This window comes from Schistocerca serialis, chromosome 11 (genome assembly GCF_023864345.2).
Source record: "Schistocerca serialis cubense isolate TAMUIC-IGC-003099 chromosome 11, iqSchSeri2.2, whole genome shotgun sequence".
Lineage (NCBI taxonomy): Eukaryota > Metazoa > Arthropoda > Insecta > Orthoptera > Acrididae > Schistocerca > Schistocerca serialis.
The window spans coordinates 65,796,125-65,818,342 of record NC_064648.1 but is presented as its reverse complement, the minus strand read 5'-3'; the positions used below and the strand labels follow the sequence as shown (position 1 = coordinate 65,818,342).

General features: G+C 40.5%; 1 protein-coding gene across 2 annotated transcripts in view; it reads right to left on the bottom strand.

The window, feature by feature from the left end:
- LOC126427339 (RNA-binding protein 45) overlaps nucleotides 1-22,218 on the bottom strand; it is a 146,695-nt gene that overhangs the window by 18,161 nt on the left and 106,316 nt on the right. For both annotated transcript variants that reach the window (XM_050089665.1, XM_050089666.1), the window contains exon 10: nucleotides 322-432. In XM_050089665.1, coding sequence (XP_049945622.1) covers nucleotides 331-432 — 102 coding nt within the window. In that variant the 3' untranslated portion in view covers nucleotides 322-330. The remainder of the gene's footprint in view (nucleotides 1-321; nucleotides 433-22,218) is intronic.

Sequence of the window (22,218 nt, the reverse complement as noted above, 5' to 3'; positions counted from 1 at the left end):
CTGAGCCTGCTTTAACCGTGACCTTCACCGAAATTATTTACATTTTGGATCTCCGTCAATTTCCTTCGATATTATTGCTCTTCTTATAGCTATAAACAAGCCTCCCCTTCACTGTCCAACCTGTCTCTGCGGTATACATTCCAATCTAGCCCCGAACAGATTACGTGCCAATATTATGCAAGTGTTTTGTGCTCGACAGCTCCCCACACTTACCGTCCACGGCAGGCGCACTAACCGGTCGTCGCCTACTGCGAGCCCCTCACCAGCGGCCTCTAAGCTTATCCCGTGTTAGCCCGCTCGCTCCACAACTCCCACACTTACCGTCTGCACCTACTGGTCGTCCACCCTGAGCCTCTTGCGGCGGTCGTCCGTGCGCGGATCTGCGGCCATCACCTTCAGTCGAACTCCGCATATCTCCTGGCCGTGCAACACCTGCAAAATGGCAAAGAATTTAACCGCACTGTACATTATCAAAAGTAATCCGAAATATTTGGAAAATATAAAGTGGCATCTAATGAAAATTTGCTCCTGCATTACATCTTCAGAGTGTGTACGTGGGGAAGGAAAAAAATTCCCAGGTTTCTCGATTAAACAAATACGAGCCCCCCCCCCTCCCCGAGTTAAAAAAAATATTTTTTCCCATGTTAAGTGACAGTCTCCCACGGAACTCTATAACTTATCAATCCTTTGAATGGTTAACGCTTTATACACTGGTGTAGACCTTCCAGCCACCACTTTAGAAAACTAAACCCGGCAAAAACGAAAAGGTCCTGGAAAGATCTTTGATGTACAGAAACATATATGCTGTATACTTCCGTAATTACGAAAGTATAAATTCGAATTCTACCAAACAGAGCACAAAAGTTTCCAAAGCATTGAAATAGAGATTGCGATGCCCTTTGGTAAGGCAATCAAAGCTCTTGTCACGTGGTCTCGCAGCCGTGGCAGCAGATATTCAGAGCATAGGACACGTCTTCTTAGCCACTAGCAACATCACTTAAGTAGAGTGGACACACAAATGGGAAAAGTCTTCTGGGTTTGATATTCTTTGAAGTGGTAAGTTTTAAACAAGAGACTAACAATCTGTAATTCAAGAAATTCATTGCACATTCTCACACGTAACATAATTCATCTTTCGTAAAATGAAATTTACTTTGAAAGTAATGCTTTTCAAATCACCATTCGCAATATTTTCCCAACATCTTTGAGACAATAGGTTCGTTTCGGTTGTTGCCAGAGGGAGCCAGAAAACAAGTGTTACTGCACGTGCGCAGCTACGACAGTGTAGGAAACCCGTATGTTCGTACATATAAAGCATTATGAGATCTTAAATTACATCATAAAAGAAACAGAACATCAGAGGATATTCCAAGAGCTTCAGAATTTCGTAAACCATACTAAAATGTATAATTCGGCTTTAAGTGCACATTCGTATAACCAAATTAACAATGAAGTAGGTACCAACCTCATATTAAGCTCTCCAGTGTGATTTTCAGGATGTAAATTTCTTGGAGCACCTGAACTGCACTATCTCACATTTGGTTTTTTATTATGGCAAAATGCCGAATATGCCAAAAGATAAAAATGTGGAAACTCAGCGAACAGTTGGCACTAGCCTATACTGTGGAATGAAAGTCTTCGTTTCAAATAAATTGACTGCCGCAGTGGAAAAGACTAATAAAAGTCAAATTTCTTTAGCAAACCGACAAAAATAACTTCATTGTTCTGGAAGGTGGTTATTGCTTGACTGCCAAAAATGTGGAAATAAAATAAAGTCAGGAAACAAACTGACAATATATTTCAGCCTTCTGTAACTATGTGAATGTATTTTAATTCACCTGATAGATCCAGAAAAAAATTTCCTGTTAGCATCTGGCTTCAAGTAGCCAGAAGCGGGAGAAGGTACTGCTCACATGCAACTGAACTGCGCAGGTGCATGAGCGCGCTGGCATCTGCTCGAACAAACCTAATGTAAACAGATGTGGTGTCAAGCCCATCAGAAGCAGTTTGTTGTTACGAGGTATTGCATAATCTTTGCCCTAAGGCCTTCGGCGTATTTTGCTATTGGCAGACACTTGTGTGTGCACAGTGCTTTGTTGTTGTGAAAGGTGCATTCCCTTTGCAACTGAAGTTTTATATTGTTTTTCCCCTCATTTATGTTTTATTGCTGAAATATTATTTTGCAGTAATGGGATACAATAGTGTTCTTTATTTGAGTGTCAGTTTTTACAAGTTAAAATTACAAAAATTTAACTGAAAATAAAACCATGAAAAATTCCCAGAATTCCGAAAAACTCCCGCATTTTTTAAAAAAATTCCCGGGTTTTTCCCGGATTTCCTGGTTGTCCCAGGGCGTATACACACTGATCTTATAGAGGGAGTTCAAAAATTCAGTGCCCAAACTAACAGATGTCACATGCAGCCAAAAACAAATTGAGCACGCATAAGTACACCTGTGAGAAGGAGAGACAAAAATACATTATTCAAAGACTCTTACACAAAATTCAGTCAGGTATACACAGTGTTGCAAATTCTGAAATTTGCACGGAACTAGTAACGGCACGTAGCGCTCCGAAGCGTGCGTGATGTTCGCAGTACGTAATGTGGAGCATTGCACGTGAGGAGCAATGCGAGACAACCACACCATTAGACGTTTTTCTCTGGGGTTACACAGAAGCTGAAATATATTCTTCCCCTATGAGCTTGGAGGACGAATTAACTCCAACAGTTTTCACAGTTGTCACACATACAGAATGTGCCACACATTTTCCATCACACAGGACACCCAGCTATATCAGTACCAGTTCGGCTTTGAAGCTAACAGTGCTGATATGGAACGTTACTGTAACACTGGTCAGAATAATAAAGAACTAAAACACACTTTATTCTCAATTGTACCCAATGATATCCTGGATACTCCATACTCTATATGCACTTTGTTGCTGAATGTAATATATATGTTGTGTCTTATAATATCTCTCAGTTCGAGCACTGAATTTTTGAACACCCTGAATACAGTAACATATATTCCAGAGATACGAGATCCTCGTAGAAAGCAAAGACTTTGCAAATTAGAACTGAATGATGGGAAACGAAGTTCTTGGGACAATTCTCAAAAATATTTATAACACCTACACATAACTATGAATTAAATACAATTTGTTATTATCAAATACAGAGCATGAACTCAGTAAAACTGTGCAAAACTGTATGAAAACTGCAATGTGGACAAAGTTATAAGTGGCTGCACATTACATGTAGGGCAATAACCATTTGATTAGAACTACACAATTTCATTAAGTTCTCGCAGTATTGTCACATAGACTGAGGTGACAAATTTATAGGATAGCAACATGCACAAATAGAGATGGCAGTACTATAAAATGCACAAGGTATAAAAAGACAGTGCATTGCTGGAGCTGTCATTTGTACTCAGATGATTTATGTGAAAAGGTGTCCAATGTGATTATGGCCGCACAATTGCAATTGACAGAATCTGAACACGGAACGGTAATCGGAGCTGGACGCATCGGACATTCTATTTTGGAAACTGTAAGGGAATTCGATATTCCGAAATCCACAATGTCAAGAGTGTGTCGAGGATGCAAAATTTCAGGCAATATCTGTCACCACAGACAGCACAGTGGCCAACGGCCTTCACTTAACGACCGAGAGCAGCGGCACTGTATACAGTTGCCAGTGCTAACAGACAAGTGACACCGCACAAAACAACTGCAGAAATCAATGTGCGACATACGACGAATGTATCCGTTACGACAGAGCGGCAAAATTTGGCATTAGTGGGCTGTGACAGCAGAGGCAGACCCGAGTGCCTCTGGAACGGCCGATACGGTCGAGTCTGACTCGCTCAGTTGGAGGTTACCCATAAAACGATCATTCTTCCCATGTTTCATACATCAATGGAATGGGAAGAAACCTTAATTGGTACAATGGGACATACCCTCTGCCAAGAGCTTCACAGTGGTTTGCAGAGCATAGATACAGATACAGATGTAGAAACAGACAATTCAAATTTAATGTTTGGCTTTCAGATACGATCCAACAGTTGATTATATCGCAGATGCATTGGTCACTGGTATATTGGAGGATGTATTGTTGGAGATGTACAGGGAGCAAGGGGGAGTGGGGAGGGAGGGAGAAGATGGACAGAGATTTGGGGGGGGGGGGCGGACAACAAGGAGGAGATGGACAAAGAGAGGGGGGGGGGGGGGGAAGGGACAACAAGGAGGAGATGGACAAAGAGAGGGGGGGGGGGGGGGAAGAGACAAGGATATTAAGACTATATCCAATTTCCATACATATTTAGAGATTGCAAAGCAGTGCTGAATTTGGTAGTTTTACAGAAAAAAGTATTACATTTTTAAAAAGGTTCATTTAAAAGGATTTTTGTTATGGCTAACCGATACTTTGGTTTTTTTAATCTGTTATTTGTAAAAAATAAAACATCTGTTATAACCAAGGCGAAACAAATACTAGTTATTCAGAATTAAAATATCGGTATGTTTGAACTGGTCAGCATTTCCCATCCCAACGACCCACCGAGTGGAAACAGGAAATCACAGGTGAGATTCATTTCAGGGTCTGCTGGTTCTTGTGAAATAGGCTGCAGAAGTTCTTTGTGATAGTACGGACTCACTTGCTCACTCCACAATTTGCAGATACGATTTGCCACTGTGCTACTTTGATAAGCCCGAAGGAGGAGAAAAGGGAGAAGAATTTTAGCAGAAAGTATTACTTTATGAAATCTTCCAATTTGTTTTTACCCTGAACAATATCAAAAAGTCAATTAAACAATGGAAAATCACAGATGGAATGTAACAATATAACGAAAAGGATAGTTGCTACTCACCATATAGCAGAGATGCTGAGTTGCACATACATACAATAAAGAGACTGACAGTAAATGAACTTTCGGCCAACAAGGCCTTTGTCGGAAATAAACAAAACACACACACACACACACACACACACACACACACACACACACACACACACACACACACATATAAAAGATACCAATCACTTCCTCCTCCAAGTCTCCCCAGTTCATGTTCCTTTACCATATGGTGCCCTGCTCATCACTGCTGGTGCCACCTCCTTTTATACCAACGTCCCTGATGTCCGTCACTTTACCAGTAGTGAACACTACCTTTCCCGACTGATCCCAGAGCTACACCCTACTTCCTAGTCACAAAGACAAACTACATCCTCACACACAATTACTTCTCCTTTGAAGTCATTACCTACACACAAATCCGAGGTACACCTATAGGCACCTGCACAACACCAACCTACGGCAATCTGTTCGTGGGCCAATTAGAGGAATCCTCTTCGAATACCCAGAATCCTGAAACGCTCAGCTGGTTCCGATTCACTGACGACATCTTCACGATCTAGATCGAGCGTTAGGACACCCTATCCACATCCTCCAGAACCTCGACGCCTTCTCCCCCGATCACTTCACCTGGCCCTACTCCACACAACCAGCTACCCCCCTCAATGTTGACCTCCACCTCAAAGGAGGCTACATCAGTACCTGTGTCCATATCAAACCTAACAACCACCAGCAATACCTCCACTTCTGACACATGCCACACCAACAAGTCTCTTCCATACAGCCTAGCCACCTGAGCCTGTTACATCTGTAGTGACAAGCAGTCACTCTCAAAATATACTTAGGGTCTCATTACGGCCCTGACAGACTTACGATACTCCCAACCTCGTAAAAAAAAAAAAAAAAAAACAGATCTCCCATGCTTTATCTTTCCAGTCCCCCAACACTTCCCACCGACTCACCATCTGGCCACAGAGGAGCATTCCCCCTTGTGACTCAGTGTCATCCAGGATTGGGCAACTGAATCACATTCTCTGGCACAGCTTCAAATACCTCTTTTTGTGCCCTGAAATGAGGAATGTCCTACCCACTACCCTTCCCACCCCTCCCAAGTGGTACTTTCCCACCCAACGAACCTATGTAATATTCTCGTCCGTCAACACACAACCACTTGCTTCGTGCCTCGTATTCCTGCAATAGACCTAGATGTGAGACCTACCCCGCATGTCCTCCCACCACCACCACCACCACCACCACCACCACCACCACCACCACCACCTCCAGTCCGGTCGCAAGCATCTACATCAACATCTACATATACATATACATTTATACTCCGCAAGCCACCCAACGGTGTGTGGCGGAGGGCACTTTACGTGCCACTGTCATTACCTCCCTTTCCTGTTCCAGTCGCGTACGGTTCACGGGAAGAACGACTGCTGGAAAGCCTAAGTGTGCGCTCGAATCTCTCTAATTTTACATTCGTGATCTCCTCGGGAGGTATAAGTAGGGGGAAGCAATATATTCGATACCTCATCCAGAAACGCACCCTCTCGAAACCTGGACAGCAAGCTACACCGCGATGCAGAGCGCCTCTCTAGCAGAATCTGCCACTCGAGTTTGCTAAACATCTCCGTAACGCTATCACGATTACCAAACAACCCTGTGACGAAATGCGCCGCTCTTCTTTAGATCTTCTCTATCTCGTCTGTCAACCCGACGTGGTACGGATCCCACACTGATGAGCAATACTCAAGTATATATCGAACGAGTGTTTTGTAAGCCACCTCCTTTGTTGATGGACTACATTTTCTAAGGATTCTCACAATGAATCTCAACCTGGCACCTGCCTTACCAACAATCAATTTTATACGATCATTCCACCTCAAATCGTTCCGTACACATACTCACAGATATTTTACAGAAGTAACTGCTACCAGTATTTGTTCGCTATCATATTATCATACAATAAAGTATCCTTTCTATGTATTCGCAATACATTACATTGTCTATGTTAAGGGTCAGTTGCCACTCCCTGCACCAAGTGCCTATCTGCTGCAGATTTTCCTGCATTTCGCTGCAATTTTCTAATGCTGCAACTTCTCTGTATACTAAAGCATCATCCGCGAAAAGCCGCATGGAACTTCCGACACTATCTACTAGGTCATTTATATATATTGTGAAAAGCAATGGTCCCATAACACTCCCCTGTGGCACGCCAGAGGTTACTTTAACGTCTGTAGACGTCTCTCCATTGATAACAACATGCTGTGTTCTGTTTGCTAAAAACTCTTCAATCCAGCCGCACAGCTGGTCTGATATTCTGTAGGCTCTTACTTTGTTTATCAGGCGACAGTGCGGAACTGTTTCGAACGCCTTCCGGAAGTCAAGGAAAATAGCATCTACCTGGGAGCCTGTATCTAATATTTTGTGGGTCTCATGAACAAATAAAGCGAGTTGAGTCTGACACAATCGCTGTTTCCAGAATCCATGTTGATTCCTACAGAGTAGATTCTGGGTTTCGAGAAATGACATGATACGCGAGCAAAAAACATGTTCTAAAATTCTACAACAGATCGATGTCGGAGATATAGGCCTATAATTTTGCGCATCTGCTCAACGACCCTTCTTGAAAACTGGAGCTACCTGTGCTCTTTTCCAATCATTTGGAACCTTCCGTTCCTCTAGAGACTTGCGGTACATGGCTGTTAGAAGGGGGGCAAGTTCTTTCGCGTACTCTGTGTATAATCCGATTGGTATCCCGTCAGGTCCAGTGGACTTTCCTCTGTTGAGTGATTTCAGTTGCTTTTCTATTCCTTGGACACTTATTTCGATGTCAGTCATTTTTTCGTTTGTGCGAGGATTTAGAGAAGGAACTGCAGTGCGGTCTTCCTCTGTGTAACAGCGTTGGAAAAAGGTGTTTAGTATTTCAGCTTTACGCGTGTCATCCTCTGTTTCAATGACATTATCATCCCAGAGTGTCTGGATATGCTGTTTCAATCCACTTACTAATTTAACATTAAGACCAGAACTTCCTCGGATTTTCTGTCAAGTCGGTACATAGAATTTTACTTTCGAATTCACTGAACGCTTCACGCATAGTGCTCCTCACGCTAACTTTGATATCTAGCTTCTGTTTGTTGGAGAGGTTTTGGATGCTATCCCATTAAAGGCAGGGCTTCCTATGAAACCAGACATGTGATCTACAAGCTAAGCTGCAACCACTCTGCTGCGTTCTACGTGGACACGACAACCGACAAGCTGGCTAAAAGCACGGATGGCCACCGACAAACTGTGGCCGAGAAACAGCTGGACCGTACCACAGCTGAGCACATCAGACACGATGTGCTTCACCTCGATGACTAATTCACAGCTCGTTCCATCTGGATCCTTCCCACCAATAGCAGCTTTTCTGAATTGTGCAGGTGGGAACTCTCTCTGCAATATATCCTAGATTCCTATAACCCTCCCGGTCTTAACCTTTGGTCGTCACTGTCGTTATCCATCTAACCCCTTCCCTGTTCCCACTCCAAAACGACACAGCCCTCTATTCCACGAACACACTTTCTGCTCGCCCCCATCCATCTAATCTCCCGTCTGTAGCTAGCTGCTCTACCCTCTCTCCCCCTCATCCCTGTATGCACCCACAAGCAGCACTTTACCCACCTACGTAGGGAGAAATGATCATAATAATAAAATAAGAGAAATCAGAGCTCTAACGGAAAAATTTTGGTGTTCCTTTATCCCCACACATCATTCGAGAGTGTAATGGTAGAGAAGTAGTATGAAAATGGTTCGATGAACCCTCTGCCAGGCACTTAAGTGTGAACTCAGAGTAACCATGTATAAGTAATGTTACCATCCCCCACCCATACCCCTACCCTGCTAGGCTGCCTCTCATCATGAGCAGCTGCTCACAGCCTGGCCTCAGCACCCAGAGACTGTGGTCATGTTAGTGTGTGTGTGTGTGTGCGTGTGTGTGTGTGTGTGTGTGTGTGTGTGTGTGTGTGTGTGTGTGTGTGTGTGTGTTTTTCCGACAAAGGCCTTGTTGGCTGAAAGGTCACATTCTGATAGTCTTTTTGTTGTGCCTATCTGCAACTCAGCATCTCCACTACATGGTGAGCACATCTACATCTACATTTATACTCCGCAAGCCACCCAACGGTGTGTGGCGGAAGGCACTTTACGTGCCACTGTCATTACCTCCCTTTCCTGTTCCAGTCGCGTATGGTTCGCGGGAAGAACGACTGTCTGAAAGCCTCTGTGCGCGCTCTAATCTCTCTAATTTTACATTCGTGATCTCCTCGGGAGGTATAAGTAGGGAGAAGCAATATATTCGATACCTCATCCAGAAACGCACCCTCTCGAAACCTGGACAGCAAGCTACACCGCGATGCAGAGCGCCTCTCTTGCAGAGTCTGCCACTTGAGTTTGTTAAACATCTCTGTAACGCTATCACGGTTACCAAATAACCCTGTGACGAAACGCGCCGCTCTTCTTTGGATCTTCACTATCTCCTCCGTCAACCCAATCTGGTACGGATCCCACACTGATGAGCAATACTCAAGTATAGGTCGAACGAGTGTTTTGTAAGCCACCTCCTTTGTTGATGGACTACATTTTCTAATCACTCTCCCAATGAATCTCAACCTGGTACCCGCCTTACCAACAATTAATTTTATATGATCATTCCACTTCAAATCGTTCCGCACGCATACTCCCAGATATTTTACAGAAGTAACTGCTACCAGTGTTTGTTCCGCTATCATATAATCATACAATAAAGGATCCTTCTTTCTACGTATTCACAATACATTACATTTGTCTATGTTAAGGGACACTTGCCACTCCCTGCACCAAGTGCCTATCCGCTGCAGATCTTCCTGCATTTCACTACAATTTTCTAATGCTGCAACTTCTCTGTATACTACAGCATCATCCGCAAAAAGCCGCATGGAACTTCCGACGCTATCTACTAGGTCATTTATATATATATTGTGAAAAGCAATGGTCCCATAACACTCCCCTGTGGCACGCCAGAGGTTACTTTAACGTCTGTAGACGTCTCTTCATTGATAACAACATGCTGTGTTCTGTTTGCTAAAAACTCTTCAATCCAGCCACACAGCTGGTCCGATATTCCGTAGGCTCTTACTTTGTTTATCAGGCGACAGTGCGGAACTGTATCTAACGCCTTCCGGAAGTCAAGAAAAATAGCATCTACCTGGGAGCCTGTATCTAATATTTTGTTCGTCTCATGAACAAATAAAGGGAGTTGGGTCTCACACGATCGCTGTTTCCGGAATCCATGTTGATTCCTACATAGTAGATTCTGGGTTTCCAAAAACAACATGATACTCGAGGAAAAAACATGTTCTAAAATTCTACAACAGATCGACGTCACAGATATAGGTCTATAGTTTTGCGCATCTGCTCGACGACCTTACTTGAAGACTGGGACTACCTGTGCTCTTTTCCAATCATTTGGAACCTTCCGTTCCTCTAGAGACTTGCGGTACACGGCTGTTACAAGGGGGGCAAGTAGCGACTATCCTTTTCATAATACTCTCAAAAAGTTAATTGCTATTTAGAGAATTAAAGGGTTGTTCAACACATCAGAAACTGGTCTACTGTTTCAAATTTAACAGAAAATCTACTTAGCTGTTGAGGTATGAACTTGAATAAATTTTTTGCACGTACACAGTGACCAACTCTACCACCTTTAGTAAGTGTTACGTTCATATACTACCCCTACACTTTTGTCCCCGTGTAACATTACGAGCCAAGACAGCTGTAACGGAACTTGAATAGCGTAAAGTTATCGTTAAAAACGCACGCCGCACAATTTGTTACGATTTGGTCGGTCATAATAGTAGTAACGTGCTTTTGAATACAATTAAAATATAACGGCGATACCTGTTTAGCGTTATTGGAAATAATATGTAATAAATTAATGAGTAAGGTAGCCGATCCTATAAGAAGAGGTAAAATTGGGCATATTAAGGTGTTTTGCTTTATATCGACTAAGCCGATGATACGGCGTCTTTTTTTCCCGTTTACTCTTAGAAAAAAAAAAAAAAAAAAAAAAAAAAAAAAAAAAAAAAAAAAAAAAAAAAAAAACAAGTAACGAAGTGCTAATTGTGCATTGTGAAAAATATAGGGGCGAATTTTAAATAGCTACAGTGTATAATCAGACTAACAAATGGACATTCAGTTACGCGAAATAGCGGACAGTGAAGTGTGGTCATTAAATTGAGTACACCTACAGGGCGGTCAATTCCGGGATAAGTCTATTCGCATCTCACGAGGGACGCGGTATTGAGATCGTTTTTTCTTTTTTTTTTTTTTTTTTTTTTTTATTACATCACGGAGAGCGGGCTTCAATTTATAAAAAGGAGAAAAGCTGTATCATTATCATTGACTGTTGGTGTTAAGCAACCAAAACTGTTCATCAAAGGGTTTCGGTGAATGAGTGGTGAATGCGAAATGAAACTGTGAACGAAGTTATGTTAAATAAAGCAGAAGAGACAAGACAGTTTGGTCGTATCTGTTATTATTCCATAAACCGTAACATTTATTCTCGTTGTACGAAGCCTTTATAGACAATCGTTATGACAATTTGCTTTGAAGGGATCTCGTTACGAGTTAAGTTTTGGGGACCTGGTCAACAGGGAATAGTTCGTAGATCTTAACTGCTGCAGCTATTCAGGAATCAGGTGCTACCGTGACCGTTGTGTGTTGTCAATGGCTTAAGGTCATCATATCTCATGCTCTAAGATCGACGCGCCTTTCCTCTTGGTATAACGGTGCCTCACGGTAACCACGACAACGCCGATGGCGAAGGAAGATACGGTAGAAGTGGCGCCCAACGTGGGGCTCGATCGAAGAGGATTGCTGCATCGAGTCGAGTGTCATCCGAATTCACGAACCCTAGAGTTGGAAAATATTGTAGCAGCCAGTGAGTCTGTCCAATGAAAGAGGTATTCTTCAATAATCGCTAAAAGTGAGCGATACTACCAGGTATGATTAAAATAACTGTATAATTATAAAAAAAAAGGAAGTTGAGACTTGTGATTTCGGTAGATAAATATATATAAATACATAGTGAAAATAAGTGTATCTCTTGGTAGTGAATAATCACGTCAAAATGAACGAAAAGAATACATGATAATGTGCAGTTGAGTAGAGTAATGAGTAGAGAGAGAGAGGAAAGTGAAGAGGATAGGGATGATTCATCCCATGAGCTCAATGTGGGACAGGAGACATGTACAGATAATAATACAGTTATTGATTTAGAGCCGTTAGGAGATTCAAATACAATGATAAGTAAGGTAAGCAGTGTGGGAGAACAAAGATCTTGAGGTTTCGGAAGTAGATCAGCAAGTTGATCATCAAAATGGAAATATTAATCAAAAAATGTTTGATATGCTGGTATCAATAAATACTCAAATGGGTGTAATGAATGGAAGACTTGGTTCACTAGAAAAAGATAATAAGCAATTAAAAGAGGACAATCAAAAGTTAAATGAAAAATTTGAGGCCAAATTTGGTTCATTAGAAGTTAAAATGGATTCTTTGGAAAGCAAACTGAACACCTTTGATTATAAACTGGAAAATACTAAGAAAGAATTAAACGCGGACTGGGAGACTCAATTAAATGCGAAATTTGGAGAACTAGATGTAGAGTTTTCTAACACCTTAGAAAGGCAATATAATAATTTAATGGCAAAACTTCATGACGTAGAAAAGAAATATGAGGTAGTTTCGAAGAGTTATGATGGCCTGTCCAATAGGATGGTTAAGTGTGAAAGCAGCTGTTTCAATGCTAGCGCACAGATAGAAGAGCTTTCAAAACAAATAGTAGAGTTTGAATCCGATGCTCGTAAGGGGATTGACAAGTATTTAGTAGATCAAACTAAAAGACTTGACGAAGATCTATCTGAATGGATAGAAATAAAAGGAAATGAAATTGTAGACAAGATTAAGACTACTATTGGATCCCAGCCAAATGAAAATATCAATGAGCACCTAAGTAAAAATGATGAATTAATTAAGCTCTTCACTAGCGAATTTCAGAAAATAAAAGACAAAATAGTTGATGAGTTACCTAAATGGCAAAAGGAAACCAATTATAAATTGGCGGAGTTAGAACGAAAGTCATCACAAAATTTGTTGACAGAGGACGAACTTTCGGAGAATAGGTCGAAAAACAACCGAACATGTGATAATACGAAGTACAATTGTGGTGAAAATTTGCATTGGGAAGTTGATGATTTGGTTGGTAAAGATGATGATTCTTTTGGTCAGCGAGGATATTTGTCTTCTTTAAAGGTGGAGAACAGCATTTTTAAAAGTAGACAATTCCCAACATTCTCCACTGAAAAGAATAACCTGCATCCGAAAATCTTTATCAATAATTTCAAAAGAATATTTCCGCGTAGCTGGTCAGAACACGACCGACTTCAATTTATAGTATCCAAAATTACCGGAGAAGCCGCATTATGGGCCGCCGAAGTAAGCGAAAGTTGCCATACTTGCGCTGAATTTGAACAACTTTTTTTGGCTAAATACTGGTCGTCGAGTAAACAAGAGAAATTAAGAAAAGAGGTTTACCAACCTGAGTATTTTAACAGTAAAAGGAGTACTTTAAGGCAATATTTTGAAAAGTACATAAATAAGACACGTTATTGGAGTGATCCAATTTCTCACAAGGAAGTGATCAGAATTTTGAAGGGAAGGTTGCCCATAAATATACGTGAAAAGTTAATAAATGTTCCTGACCACGATGTAGAACAATTCTTGTCGGTGATTGACTCTATAGATATGATTATGGAAGACGCAAGACAAATGAGTAGTAATCAAATGTCGACTCACACTCATAGTAATACGAATAATTATAATAATAATTTAACGTATGATAATAATAATAATACCGAAAACCAGGTCAAACCCGCATCACAGGAGCGTGGACAATCTTCATCCTATGGTTGCCATAAAAACAATGATTATAATAAATATAGAAGAGATACTTACTGTGCTAGAGGTAAACCTCGATATGGTGACACGAATGTGCATAGTAGTGATATTAATAAGAGTAACAGGTACCCAAATGATGAACCCAATTGCATTCGACCTTGGGAAGATAATTCGAAGCATAATGTTCATCAGCAGGATGGAACAAATGCCTCGAGTCCTCATCCAGCACAAGGAGTTATACCAATGGGCGAAGGAGCCTCCAATGTGCGACGGGGTGAATACCATAACTCGGATCATACTGTACGGATTGTGGAAGTTCATGAACCCCCACCGATGACTCAACAAGATAGATTAAACTAATACCAGTCACCAAATGCCTTCCTAGGATGACTGGAAAGGAGAAGGAAGGCAGGCATCAATTTGAAGTGAGAGTATTAAGGTACAATAATGATCAGGATATAAGGAATGAGTTAATTGAAGAAAAACCTGAAGTTTCTAATAAATGCGGACAAATTTTACAGGCAATAATTCCAACAAGTATAAATAATGTTGATGTTGAAATATTAATGGATACTGGAGCAACTATTAGTGTCATGACGTTGGACTGTTTAAAACAGATAAGCCGAGGGGTAAAAATGCCCACTTTTCCTATCACAGGATGTACCGTGTCTGGCGCGTTCAGCGCAAAAATGCAAAAAGTTGTGAAACAGGTACATGTTGACGTTACAATACAGGGGGCTCAAATAGAAAGTACATTCCTGGTTGTTCCTAAAATGACAGTACCATGTATCTGGGGTTTGGATTTTTTATGTGAGACCGGTGCAATCATTAATTTAGAGAAAGGTGAATGTATATTTAATTCAAATGGTAATGTTTTGACAACCACCCTGAGAAAGGCCGAGTAATTCCAAATCAATTGTGTATGAATCCAATGGTAAAATATGTCAGTATTGATGATGAAAATATGTATGATATATGCCTTATTGAATGTTCTGAAGAAATGATGGATAAAATGTCATTGCAGGAAAAGGTGTTAGAATCAGAATATTTATCTGTTATCCAAAGGGATGAACTGTACTACTTGTTGGAGCATATCAGTCAATTTTTAGTAAACGTCCGGGTATAATAAAAGACTTTGAATACCATATAAAGACGTATGCACATAAACCCTTTTGTCGTACTTCCTATTCTATCCCATGGACAAAGAAAGAAGTAGTCAGAAAGGAAATCAATAAAATGTTAGAATGGGGTATTATTGAGCCCTCAGATTCTGAATATTGTAACCCTCTTGTGGCGGTAATTAAACCCAATGGTGACATCAGATTGGTGTTGGATGCCAGAGAGATCAATAAGATCATTATACCTGTACAAGCGCGACCGGAGAACCTAGAAGAGTTAGTACAAAAGTTTTATGGTGCCCGCTTCTTAACTTCTTTGGATATGCGTAGTTCATATTGGCAAACTAGAACATTGAAAGAATCTAGAAAATATATTGCATTCGTTTTTCTGGGCCGAAGTTACCAGTTTACTGTCATGCCATTTGGGTTGAAAATAAGCGGTGGTGTTTTCATATCGGCATTAGATACCGTACTGGGCAGAGACCTTTTGAATGAAGTTACTTTATATGTGGATGATTTGCTAATTGCTTCTGAAACTTTGGAGGAACATTTGGACTTATTAAGAAGAGTTTTTGCGAAATTTTTGGAATACGGAGTTACTGTAAATTTGAGAAAATCCAAGTTTGCTCATAACCAATTGAAATTTCTTGGACATATAATCACTCCTGAAGGGATAAAACCAAATCCTAAAAAGATGGATGTGATTAACAGATGTACTTATCCAAAGAATAGAACGGAATTAAAGTCATTTATCGGCTTAGTTTCATTTTTTCGACGATTTTTACCCAATCAGTTAGGAAGCCAAGACTGTTTGTTACGGCTGTTAAGAAAAAATGTCATATGGGAGTGGAATTCCGAATGCACGCAAGCTTTTGATAACATTTGCAATGCTTTGACTAATGCTCCACTGTTACATCATCCGAGACTTGATCAAGATTTTTATATTGCTGCAGATGCTTCTGAAACAGGATTGGGTGCCACTCTTTTCCAGATGGACAATCCAGAAGATATCAGTACCATCAAGATAATTGGGTTTGCCAGCAGAACACTCTCTAGCTGTGAACGTGCATATTGTACTACTGAATTGGAAGTACTGGCCGTGGTCTGGTGCCTTAGAAAGTTTCGCTATTTTGCATATGGAAAGAAGATCATTGTATTCTGCGACCACAAAGCTTTATCTTTTATTTTAACAGGAAGGATGTTCCATTCACGTTTAACCCGGTGGGCCTTGCTACTGCAAGAATATGATATTACGCTCAAATACATCAGAGGGAAAGACAACATCATAGCCGATGCTCTTTCAAGACTACCGAAAAGAAAGAATGACGACGAGTGTGAAGAACGGACTATTGACTTTAAAGTCATGAATTTATCAAGGCAATATTGTGAGAGGCAGATTTTACAGCTATCTCGAAGTCTTCCACAACTGCAAGATGATAAGTTGTGGAAAGCCATTAGGCATGCTGTTGAAAGCAAAACGCTAAGTCACTCTCAAGAACAGTATCAATTAAAATCCGGAATATTGTATCGGAGGAAGGATGAAGATGATGTTTGGAAAGTTTGTGTTCCAAATAAATATTTAGAATCACTAGTATGGCACACTCACTCGAATTGGGGTCATTTTGGTTCCGCTAAATGTACAGCCAAAATAGCACAATACTGCTATCATCCAAATTTGGGACGTATAGCTACAAATATTATTAAGAAGTGCAAAATACGTCAGAAGGCGAAACCCATAAACTATTGTCGGAAGATAGAATTACATCCTATCATCCCACAACAACCTTTAATGTTGGTGTCATGTGATGTCTGTGGGCCATATCCCGTGACACGTGGACGGTTCAAATATGTATTGGCTTTCTATGATCTCTTTTCAAAATATGTGAAATTATATCCTTTGAAAAATCTCCACGTTCGACCCGTGTTACGCAAATTTATCAACAACTATATAACTGAGCTTGGCAAACCTATAATGATCTTGACAGACAACGCTGCTTATTACACTGGTCAACACTCATTTTCTTGCCAAGGATATTTGAGTGGCTTTAGGATGGGTTAGTGGTGCTGAGGACGAATATAGCAACCATTTATGCAGTTTGGCTCTAGTTTTTGAGATAATGCATGATTTATTCAAAAAATTAGAAAAAATTGCTAATACTGAACTCGAACGCTACAAACTACAATGAAAAAAGAAAATAATCTTTATGAATAGCTTCTATGAAAACCTGATAGGCATTTGTCCACGTATAAAACATAATTGAAAAGTTTCTCTATGAGTATATCATTTTCCGTCCATGACGTACCGCTTCCTGCACACTTTCCTTTTATAGGTCTCTTCAGAACAGTCACGTTGCAGATTCCAGAAATAATCTGCCATCATATGCCTGTCCCATCTTCCTTTATATCTTTCCTCTATTCCTTTCATATCTTGATGGAACCGCTCTCCTTGTTCCTCACTGAAATCACCTAGATTACGAGGAAATCGATCCAAGTGGCTGTGAAGGAAGTGCAATTTTATGCTCATGTTAGCTCCTAAGTTTTGAAAGTTAGTGAGCATGTTTTTGACCAGTTCCTCGTAATTGGAAGCTTTATGATTGCCCGAAAAACATTTTACAACAGTGACAAAACTGTTCCAGGCCGATGCTTCAGTGACAGTCATGACACTTGTAAAATTGGTATCGTTGATGAGCCTGCGAATTTGAGGACCATCAAATATTCCTGCCTTAAGTTTTTCACTACTGAGTCCAGGGAATGTATTGCAGATGTATGTGAAGCAATTACCATTTCTGTCTAAAGCTTTGGTGAATTGCTTCATTAGTCCTAACTTAATATGTACTGGTGGAAGAACAATCTTGTCCCTACTAACCAGAGGTTCATTAATGATGTTTGCTTCACCAACAGCCATATGTTCCCTTGGAGGCCATGTTTTCTGCTTCCAATGTTCGTGCTTTGCCCTACTATCCCACATGCAGATAAAACATGGGTGCTTTGTGTATCCACTTTGTTGTCCAAGCAAGAAGTTCACCATTTTCAAATCAACACAAATCAACCACTGGTGCTGCATATACTGAATTTTCTGCAGAACCATCTTGATGTTAGCATATGCTTCAGAAAGTTTTGTTGAGTGGGCAATTGGAATAGACGCGTAACGATTGCCATTGTGTAGGAGAACACATTTTAAACTTCTAGTGGAACTGTCTATGAAGAGACGCCAGTCCTCTGGTCTATATTCCGGCAGCCCCAATTCAAGTAAAAGTCCAGGTATATTGCTGCAATACACTATAACCTCTTCTTGGTTGAAGTATGGAAGAAGGTTTTCTTCTCTCGTCCGGTAAGCTGTTATTTTAACACTTGGATGAAGACAGTTCTTTTCCTTAAGCCTGGATGCTAAGAGTTCTGATGCTTGCTTTGAAAGATTGAGTTCTCTTATCAAGTCACTGAGCTCCTTCTGGTCGAACTGCTGGGGTTGTGTCTCACGTCCTTCGTATTCCGAACCACTACTTGTACATTCCTCGCCGTGCACATCGTCATCTGATGATGTTAGCGTGGGTAATGTTGTGAAGGTTGGTACAGGAACATCGTTGCTGTGCACCACCGGTCTTCTTGCCGACTCCAAATCGGGATATTCCCACTTCCGTTTTTTGAACCTATTAAAACCTTTCACATTAACAATGCAAAAATAGCAATCATCTGTATGGTTCTTCTGCTCTCGCCATACCATAGGCACTCCAAAGTTTAAGCTTTTCCTTTTTCGTTTTGTCCACTGCTGTAAGCACTCCACACACCATTTACAAACTTTATGGGGTGCCCACGCCTTGTCTTGCTCTCCAAGTTTAATTCTGAAATATGCCAGATGACAAAACTCTACCATCTGGTGAGCAAAATGTATGAGACAGGCGAAATACCCTCAGACTTCAAGAAGAATATAATAATTCCAATCCCAAAGAAAGCAGGTGTTGACAGATGTGAAAATTACCGAACTATCAGCTTAATAAGTCACAGCTGCAAAATACTAACACGAATTCTTTACAGACGAATGGAAAAACTAGTAGAAGCCAACCTCGGGGAAGATCAGTTTGGATTCCGTAGAAACACTGGAACACGTGAGGCAATACTGACCTTACGACTTATCTTAGAAGAAAGATTAAGGAAAGGCAAACTTACGTTTCTAGCATTTGTAGACTTAGAGAAAGCTTTTGACAATGTTGACTGGAATACTCTCTTTCAAATTCTAAAGGTGGCAGGGGTAAAATACAGGGAGCGAAAGGCTATTTACAATTTGTACAGAAACCAGATGGCAGTTATAAGAGTCGAGGGACATGAAAGGGAAGCAGTGGTTGGGAAGGGAGTAAGACAGGGTTGTAGCCTCTCCCCGATGTTGTTCAATCTGTATATTGAGCAAGCAGTAAAGGAAACAGAAGAAAAATTCGGAGTAGGTATTAAAATTCATGGAGAAGAAATAAAAACTTTGCGGTTCGCCGATGACATTGTAATTCTGTCAGAGACAGCAAAGGACTTGGAAGAGCATTTGAATGGAATGGACAGTGTCTTGAAAGGAGGATATAAGATGAACATCAACAAAAGCAAAACAAGGATAATGGAATGTAGTCTAATTAAGTCGGGTGATGCTGAGGGAATTAGATTAGGAAATGAGGCACTTAAAGTAGTAAAGGAGTTTTGCTATTTGGGGAGCAAAATAACTGATGATGGTCGAAGTAGAGAGGATATAAAATGTAGGCTGGCAATGGCAAGGAAAGTGTTTCTCAAGAAGAGAAATTTGTTAACATCGAGTATAGATTTAAGTGTCAGGAAGTCATTTCTGAAAGTATTCGTATGGAGTGTAGCCATGTATGGAAGTGAAACATGGACAATAAATAGTTTGGACAAGAAGAGAATAGAAGCTTTCGAAATGTGGTGCTACAGAATAATGCTGAAGATTAGATGGGTAGATCACATAACTAATGAGGAAGTATTGAATAGGATTGGGGAGAAGAGAAGTTTGTGGCACAACTTGACCAGAAGAAGGGATCGGTTGGTAGGACATGTTCTGAGGCATCAAGGGATCACCAGTTTAGTATTGGAGGGCAGTGTGGAGGGTAAAAATCGTAGAGGGAGACCAAGAGATGAATACACTAAGCAGATTCAGAAGGATGTAGGTTGCAGTAGGTACTGGGAGATGAAAAAGCTTGCACAGGATAGAGTAGCACGGAGAGCTGCATCAAACCAGTCTCAGGACTGAAGACCACAACAACAACAACATGCCAGATACGCTTCCTTCACAAAAGGAGTGATATTCTTCCTGTTCTTTTGAAGAACGCATTCACCACAAATGTAGCAGAACTCATCTGGATGGTTCACGCAAAGACGGCGTGAAGAACTCATGTTTTCCTAAAACAAAATTGCACAAATACTACATATTATGCAGAACTTTCTTGTATTTGCATGTCAATCACATCCAACAAACATCATTAATTGTTTTGTGTGAAATGAATACTCACCTCTTATTTGCTACGTCACGATGAAAAGGTTCTATCTCCTTGAAGCTGCACTACACATGTGTGTGACTTTCGACCATCGCCATTTTTCTTGTTTACACTGAACGCTACCTATCGGCTGTTGTGGGGATTACCTCGGCCAACAAATGAATGTCAAGTACCGCCGAATTCAAATCTGCACAACCCTCAATATCTTCAACACACGCACCGCACAACAGGACTGAACACATGCTGACAGTGTGATGTTTGCATGATGTAATCCTCAACCACACAGATGCACTCCCTGAGCACAATTGTTTAATAAAGATAGTACAATATCACTAATTAAAAAACAGGTAGCAAATACATTACACCATATATGGACCCTGCAGTCGATATTATCCACATGAAACTCTCATTTCCACAAATAACCTATATCTCAAAAACCAGAGCCAATTTGGAAAAAGTACAAATATACTCGGAATGAGTATCATAACAATATCCCATTTTCGTTCAAACTTCCCTGGCAACAAAAAAAAGAATTTATTTTGTACAGCTGTGTTATACAAGCAAAGTATGGAGAGACACTATGAAAGAACAAGGAATCCAGCACATTTACATCTCAAGATTTTACCCTTGTGGAAATCCGGTTGAGAGAATCTTCCGAGAATTGAACCGATTTTTACGGACGTACATACCCAAACAACATTATAAATGGATCGATTGGATTTATGAATTTGAGAAAGTGTATAATGACTTACCACACTTATCGACAGGTTATTCACCTAACCAAATAGTATTTGGTGAAAGTATTGTGCCAGAATGGATGAAGAAATTACCTGTGATAGAACAAAAGATTACCAAGAAAGAAGATATGGTGAAGAAGGTCTACAAAAACCTGAAGCATCAAGCACAATTGAGAAAAACCCGTTTTGATAAAAATGTGAAGAAAGTAGTCACATATGATGTAGGGGAAGAAATTTTATTGAGAAATCACCCAAAAGCATCAACCAGGAAAAGACTGTGTAAGAAATATATATATACAGGTCCGTATAAAATCATGAAAATACCTCATGAAGGGAGCTACCTCCTGGCAGATTGTGATACTGATGTAATTAAACGTTTTTTCCCTCACATAGACCTGAAGAAATATTATCAATAATGAGCAAAATATAGATTCAAGAAATACTGAATGATACCAAGACTACACTCAGTGGACTAAATAAAAGCACCAGTGGATAAATACATACTTATACTAACTTCCAAGGAAAATTAAAGAATGTACCGATGATTTCCATGAGATACCTTCTTGGTATCAGCAACAATGACGACGCTGAAATACGATTTATCCTCTCACCGAACAGCAAGGATGGATGATTTAAAAGTGGAATTAAGAGGAAAAGAAAAGGATCAGATCCTCTCTGGTTAAACAAGTGGCCTGATAAGGGTTTTGGCCTAGGATGCCAATCGTCGAACCCGGCTGTGATCCCTGCCTTGCACAGTCGGTTGAAGAACTGAGGGCTTCATCCAAGAAAAAAAATGTGGTGTGAATATGAAGTGATTAGTGCGAAGTGTTTCTAAGACAACCTATAAACAAATGTGGAATTTAGTTAAGGGCATTTTGTCTAGGCCCACTAACTCAACTTAAATATTGTAGAATGTATGTACTGACTTGTTGAGTGAATCTGAGAGTGAGTGTATTCGCCGAAACAAATACCCTCTCCTGTCACAGTACACAAAAAGAAATAAGCCTGTTCTGTCTGGAACCCTCTTCAAGACATCACAGTCTGGGAGG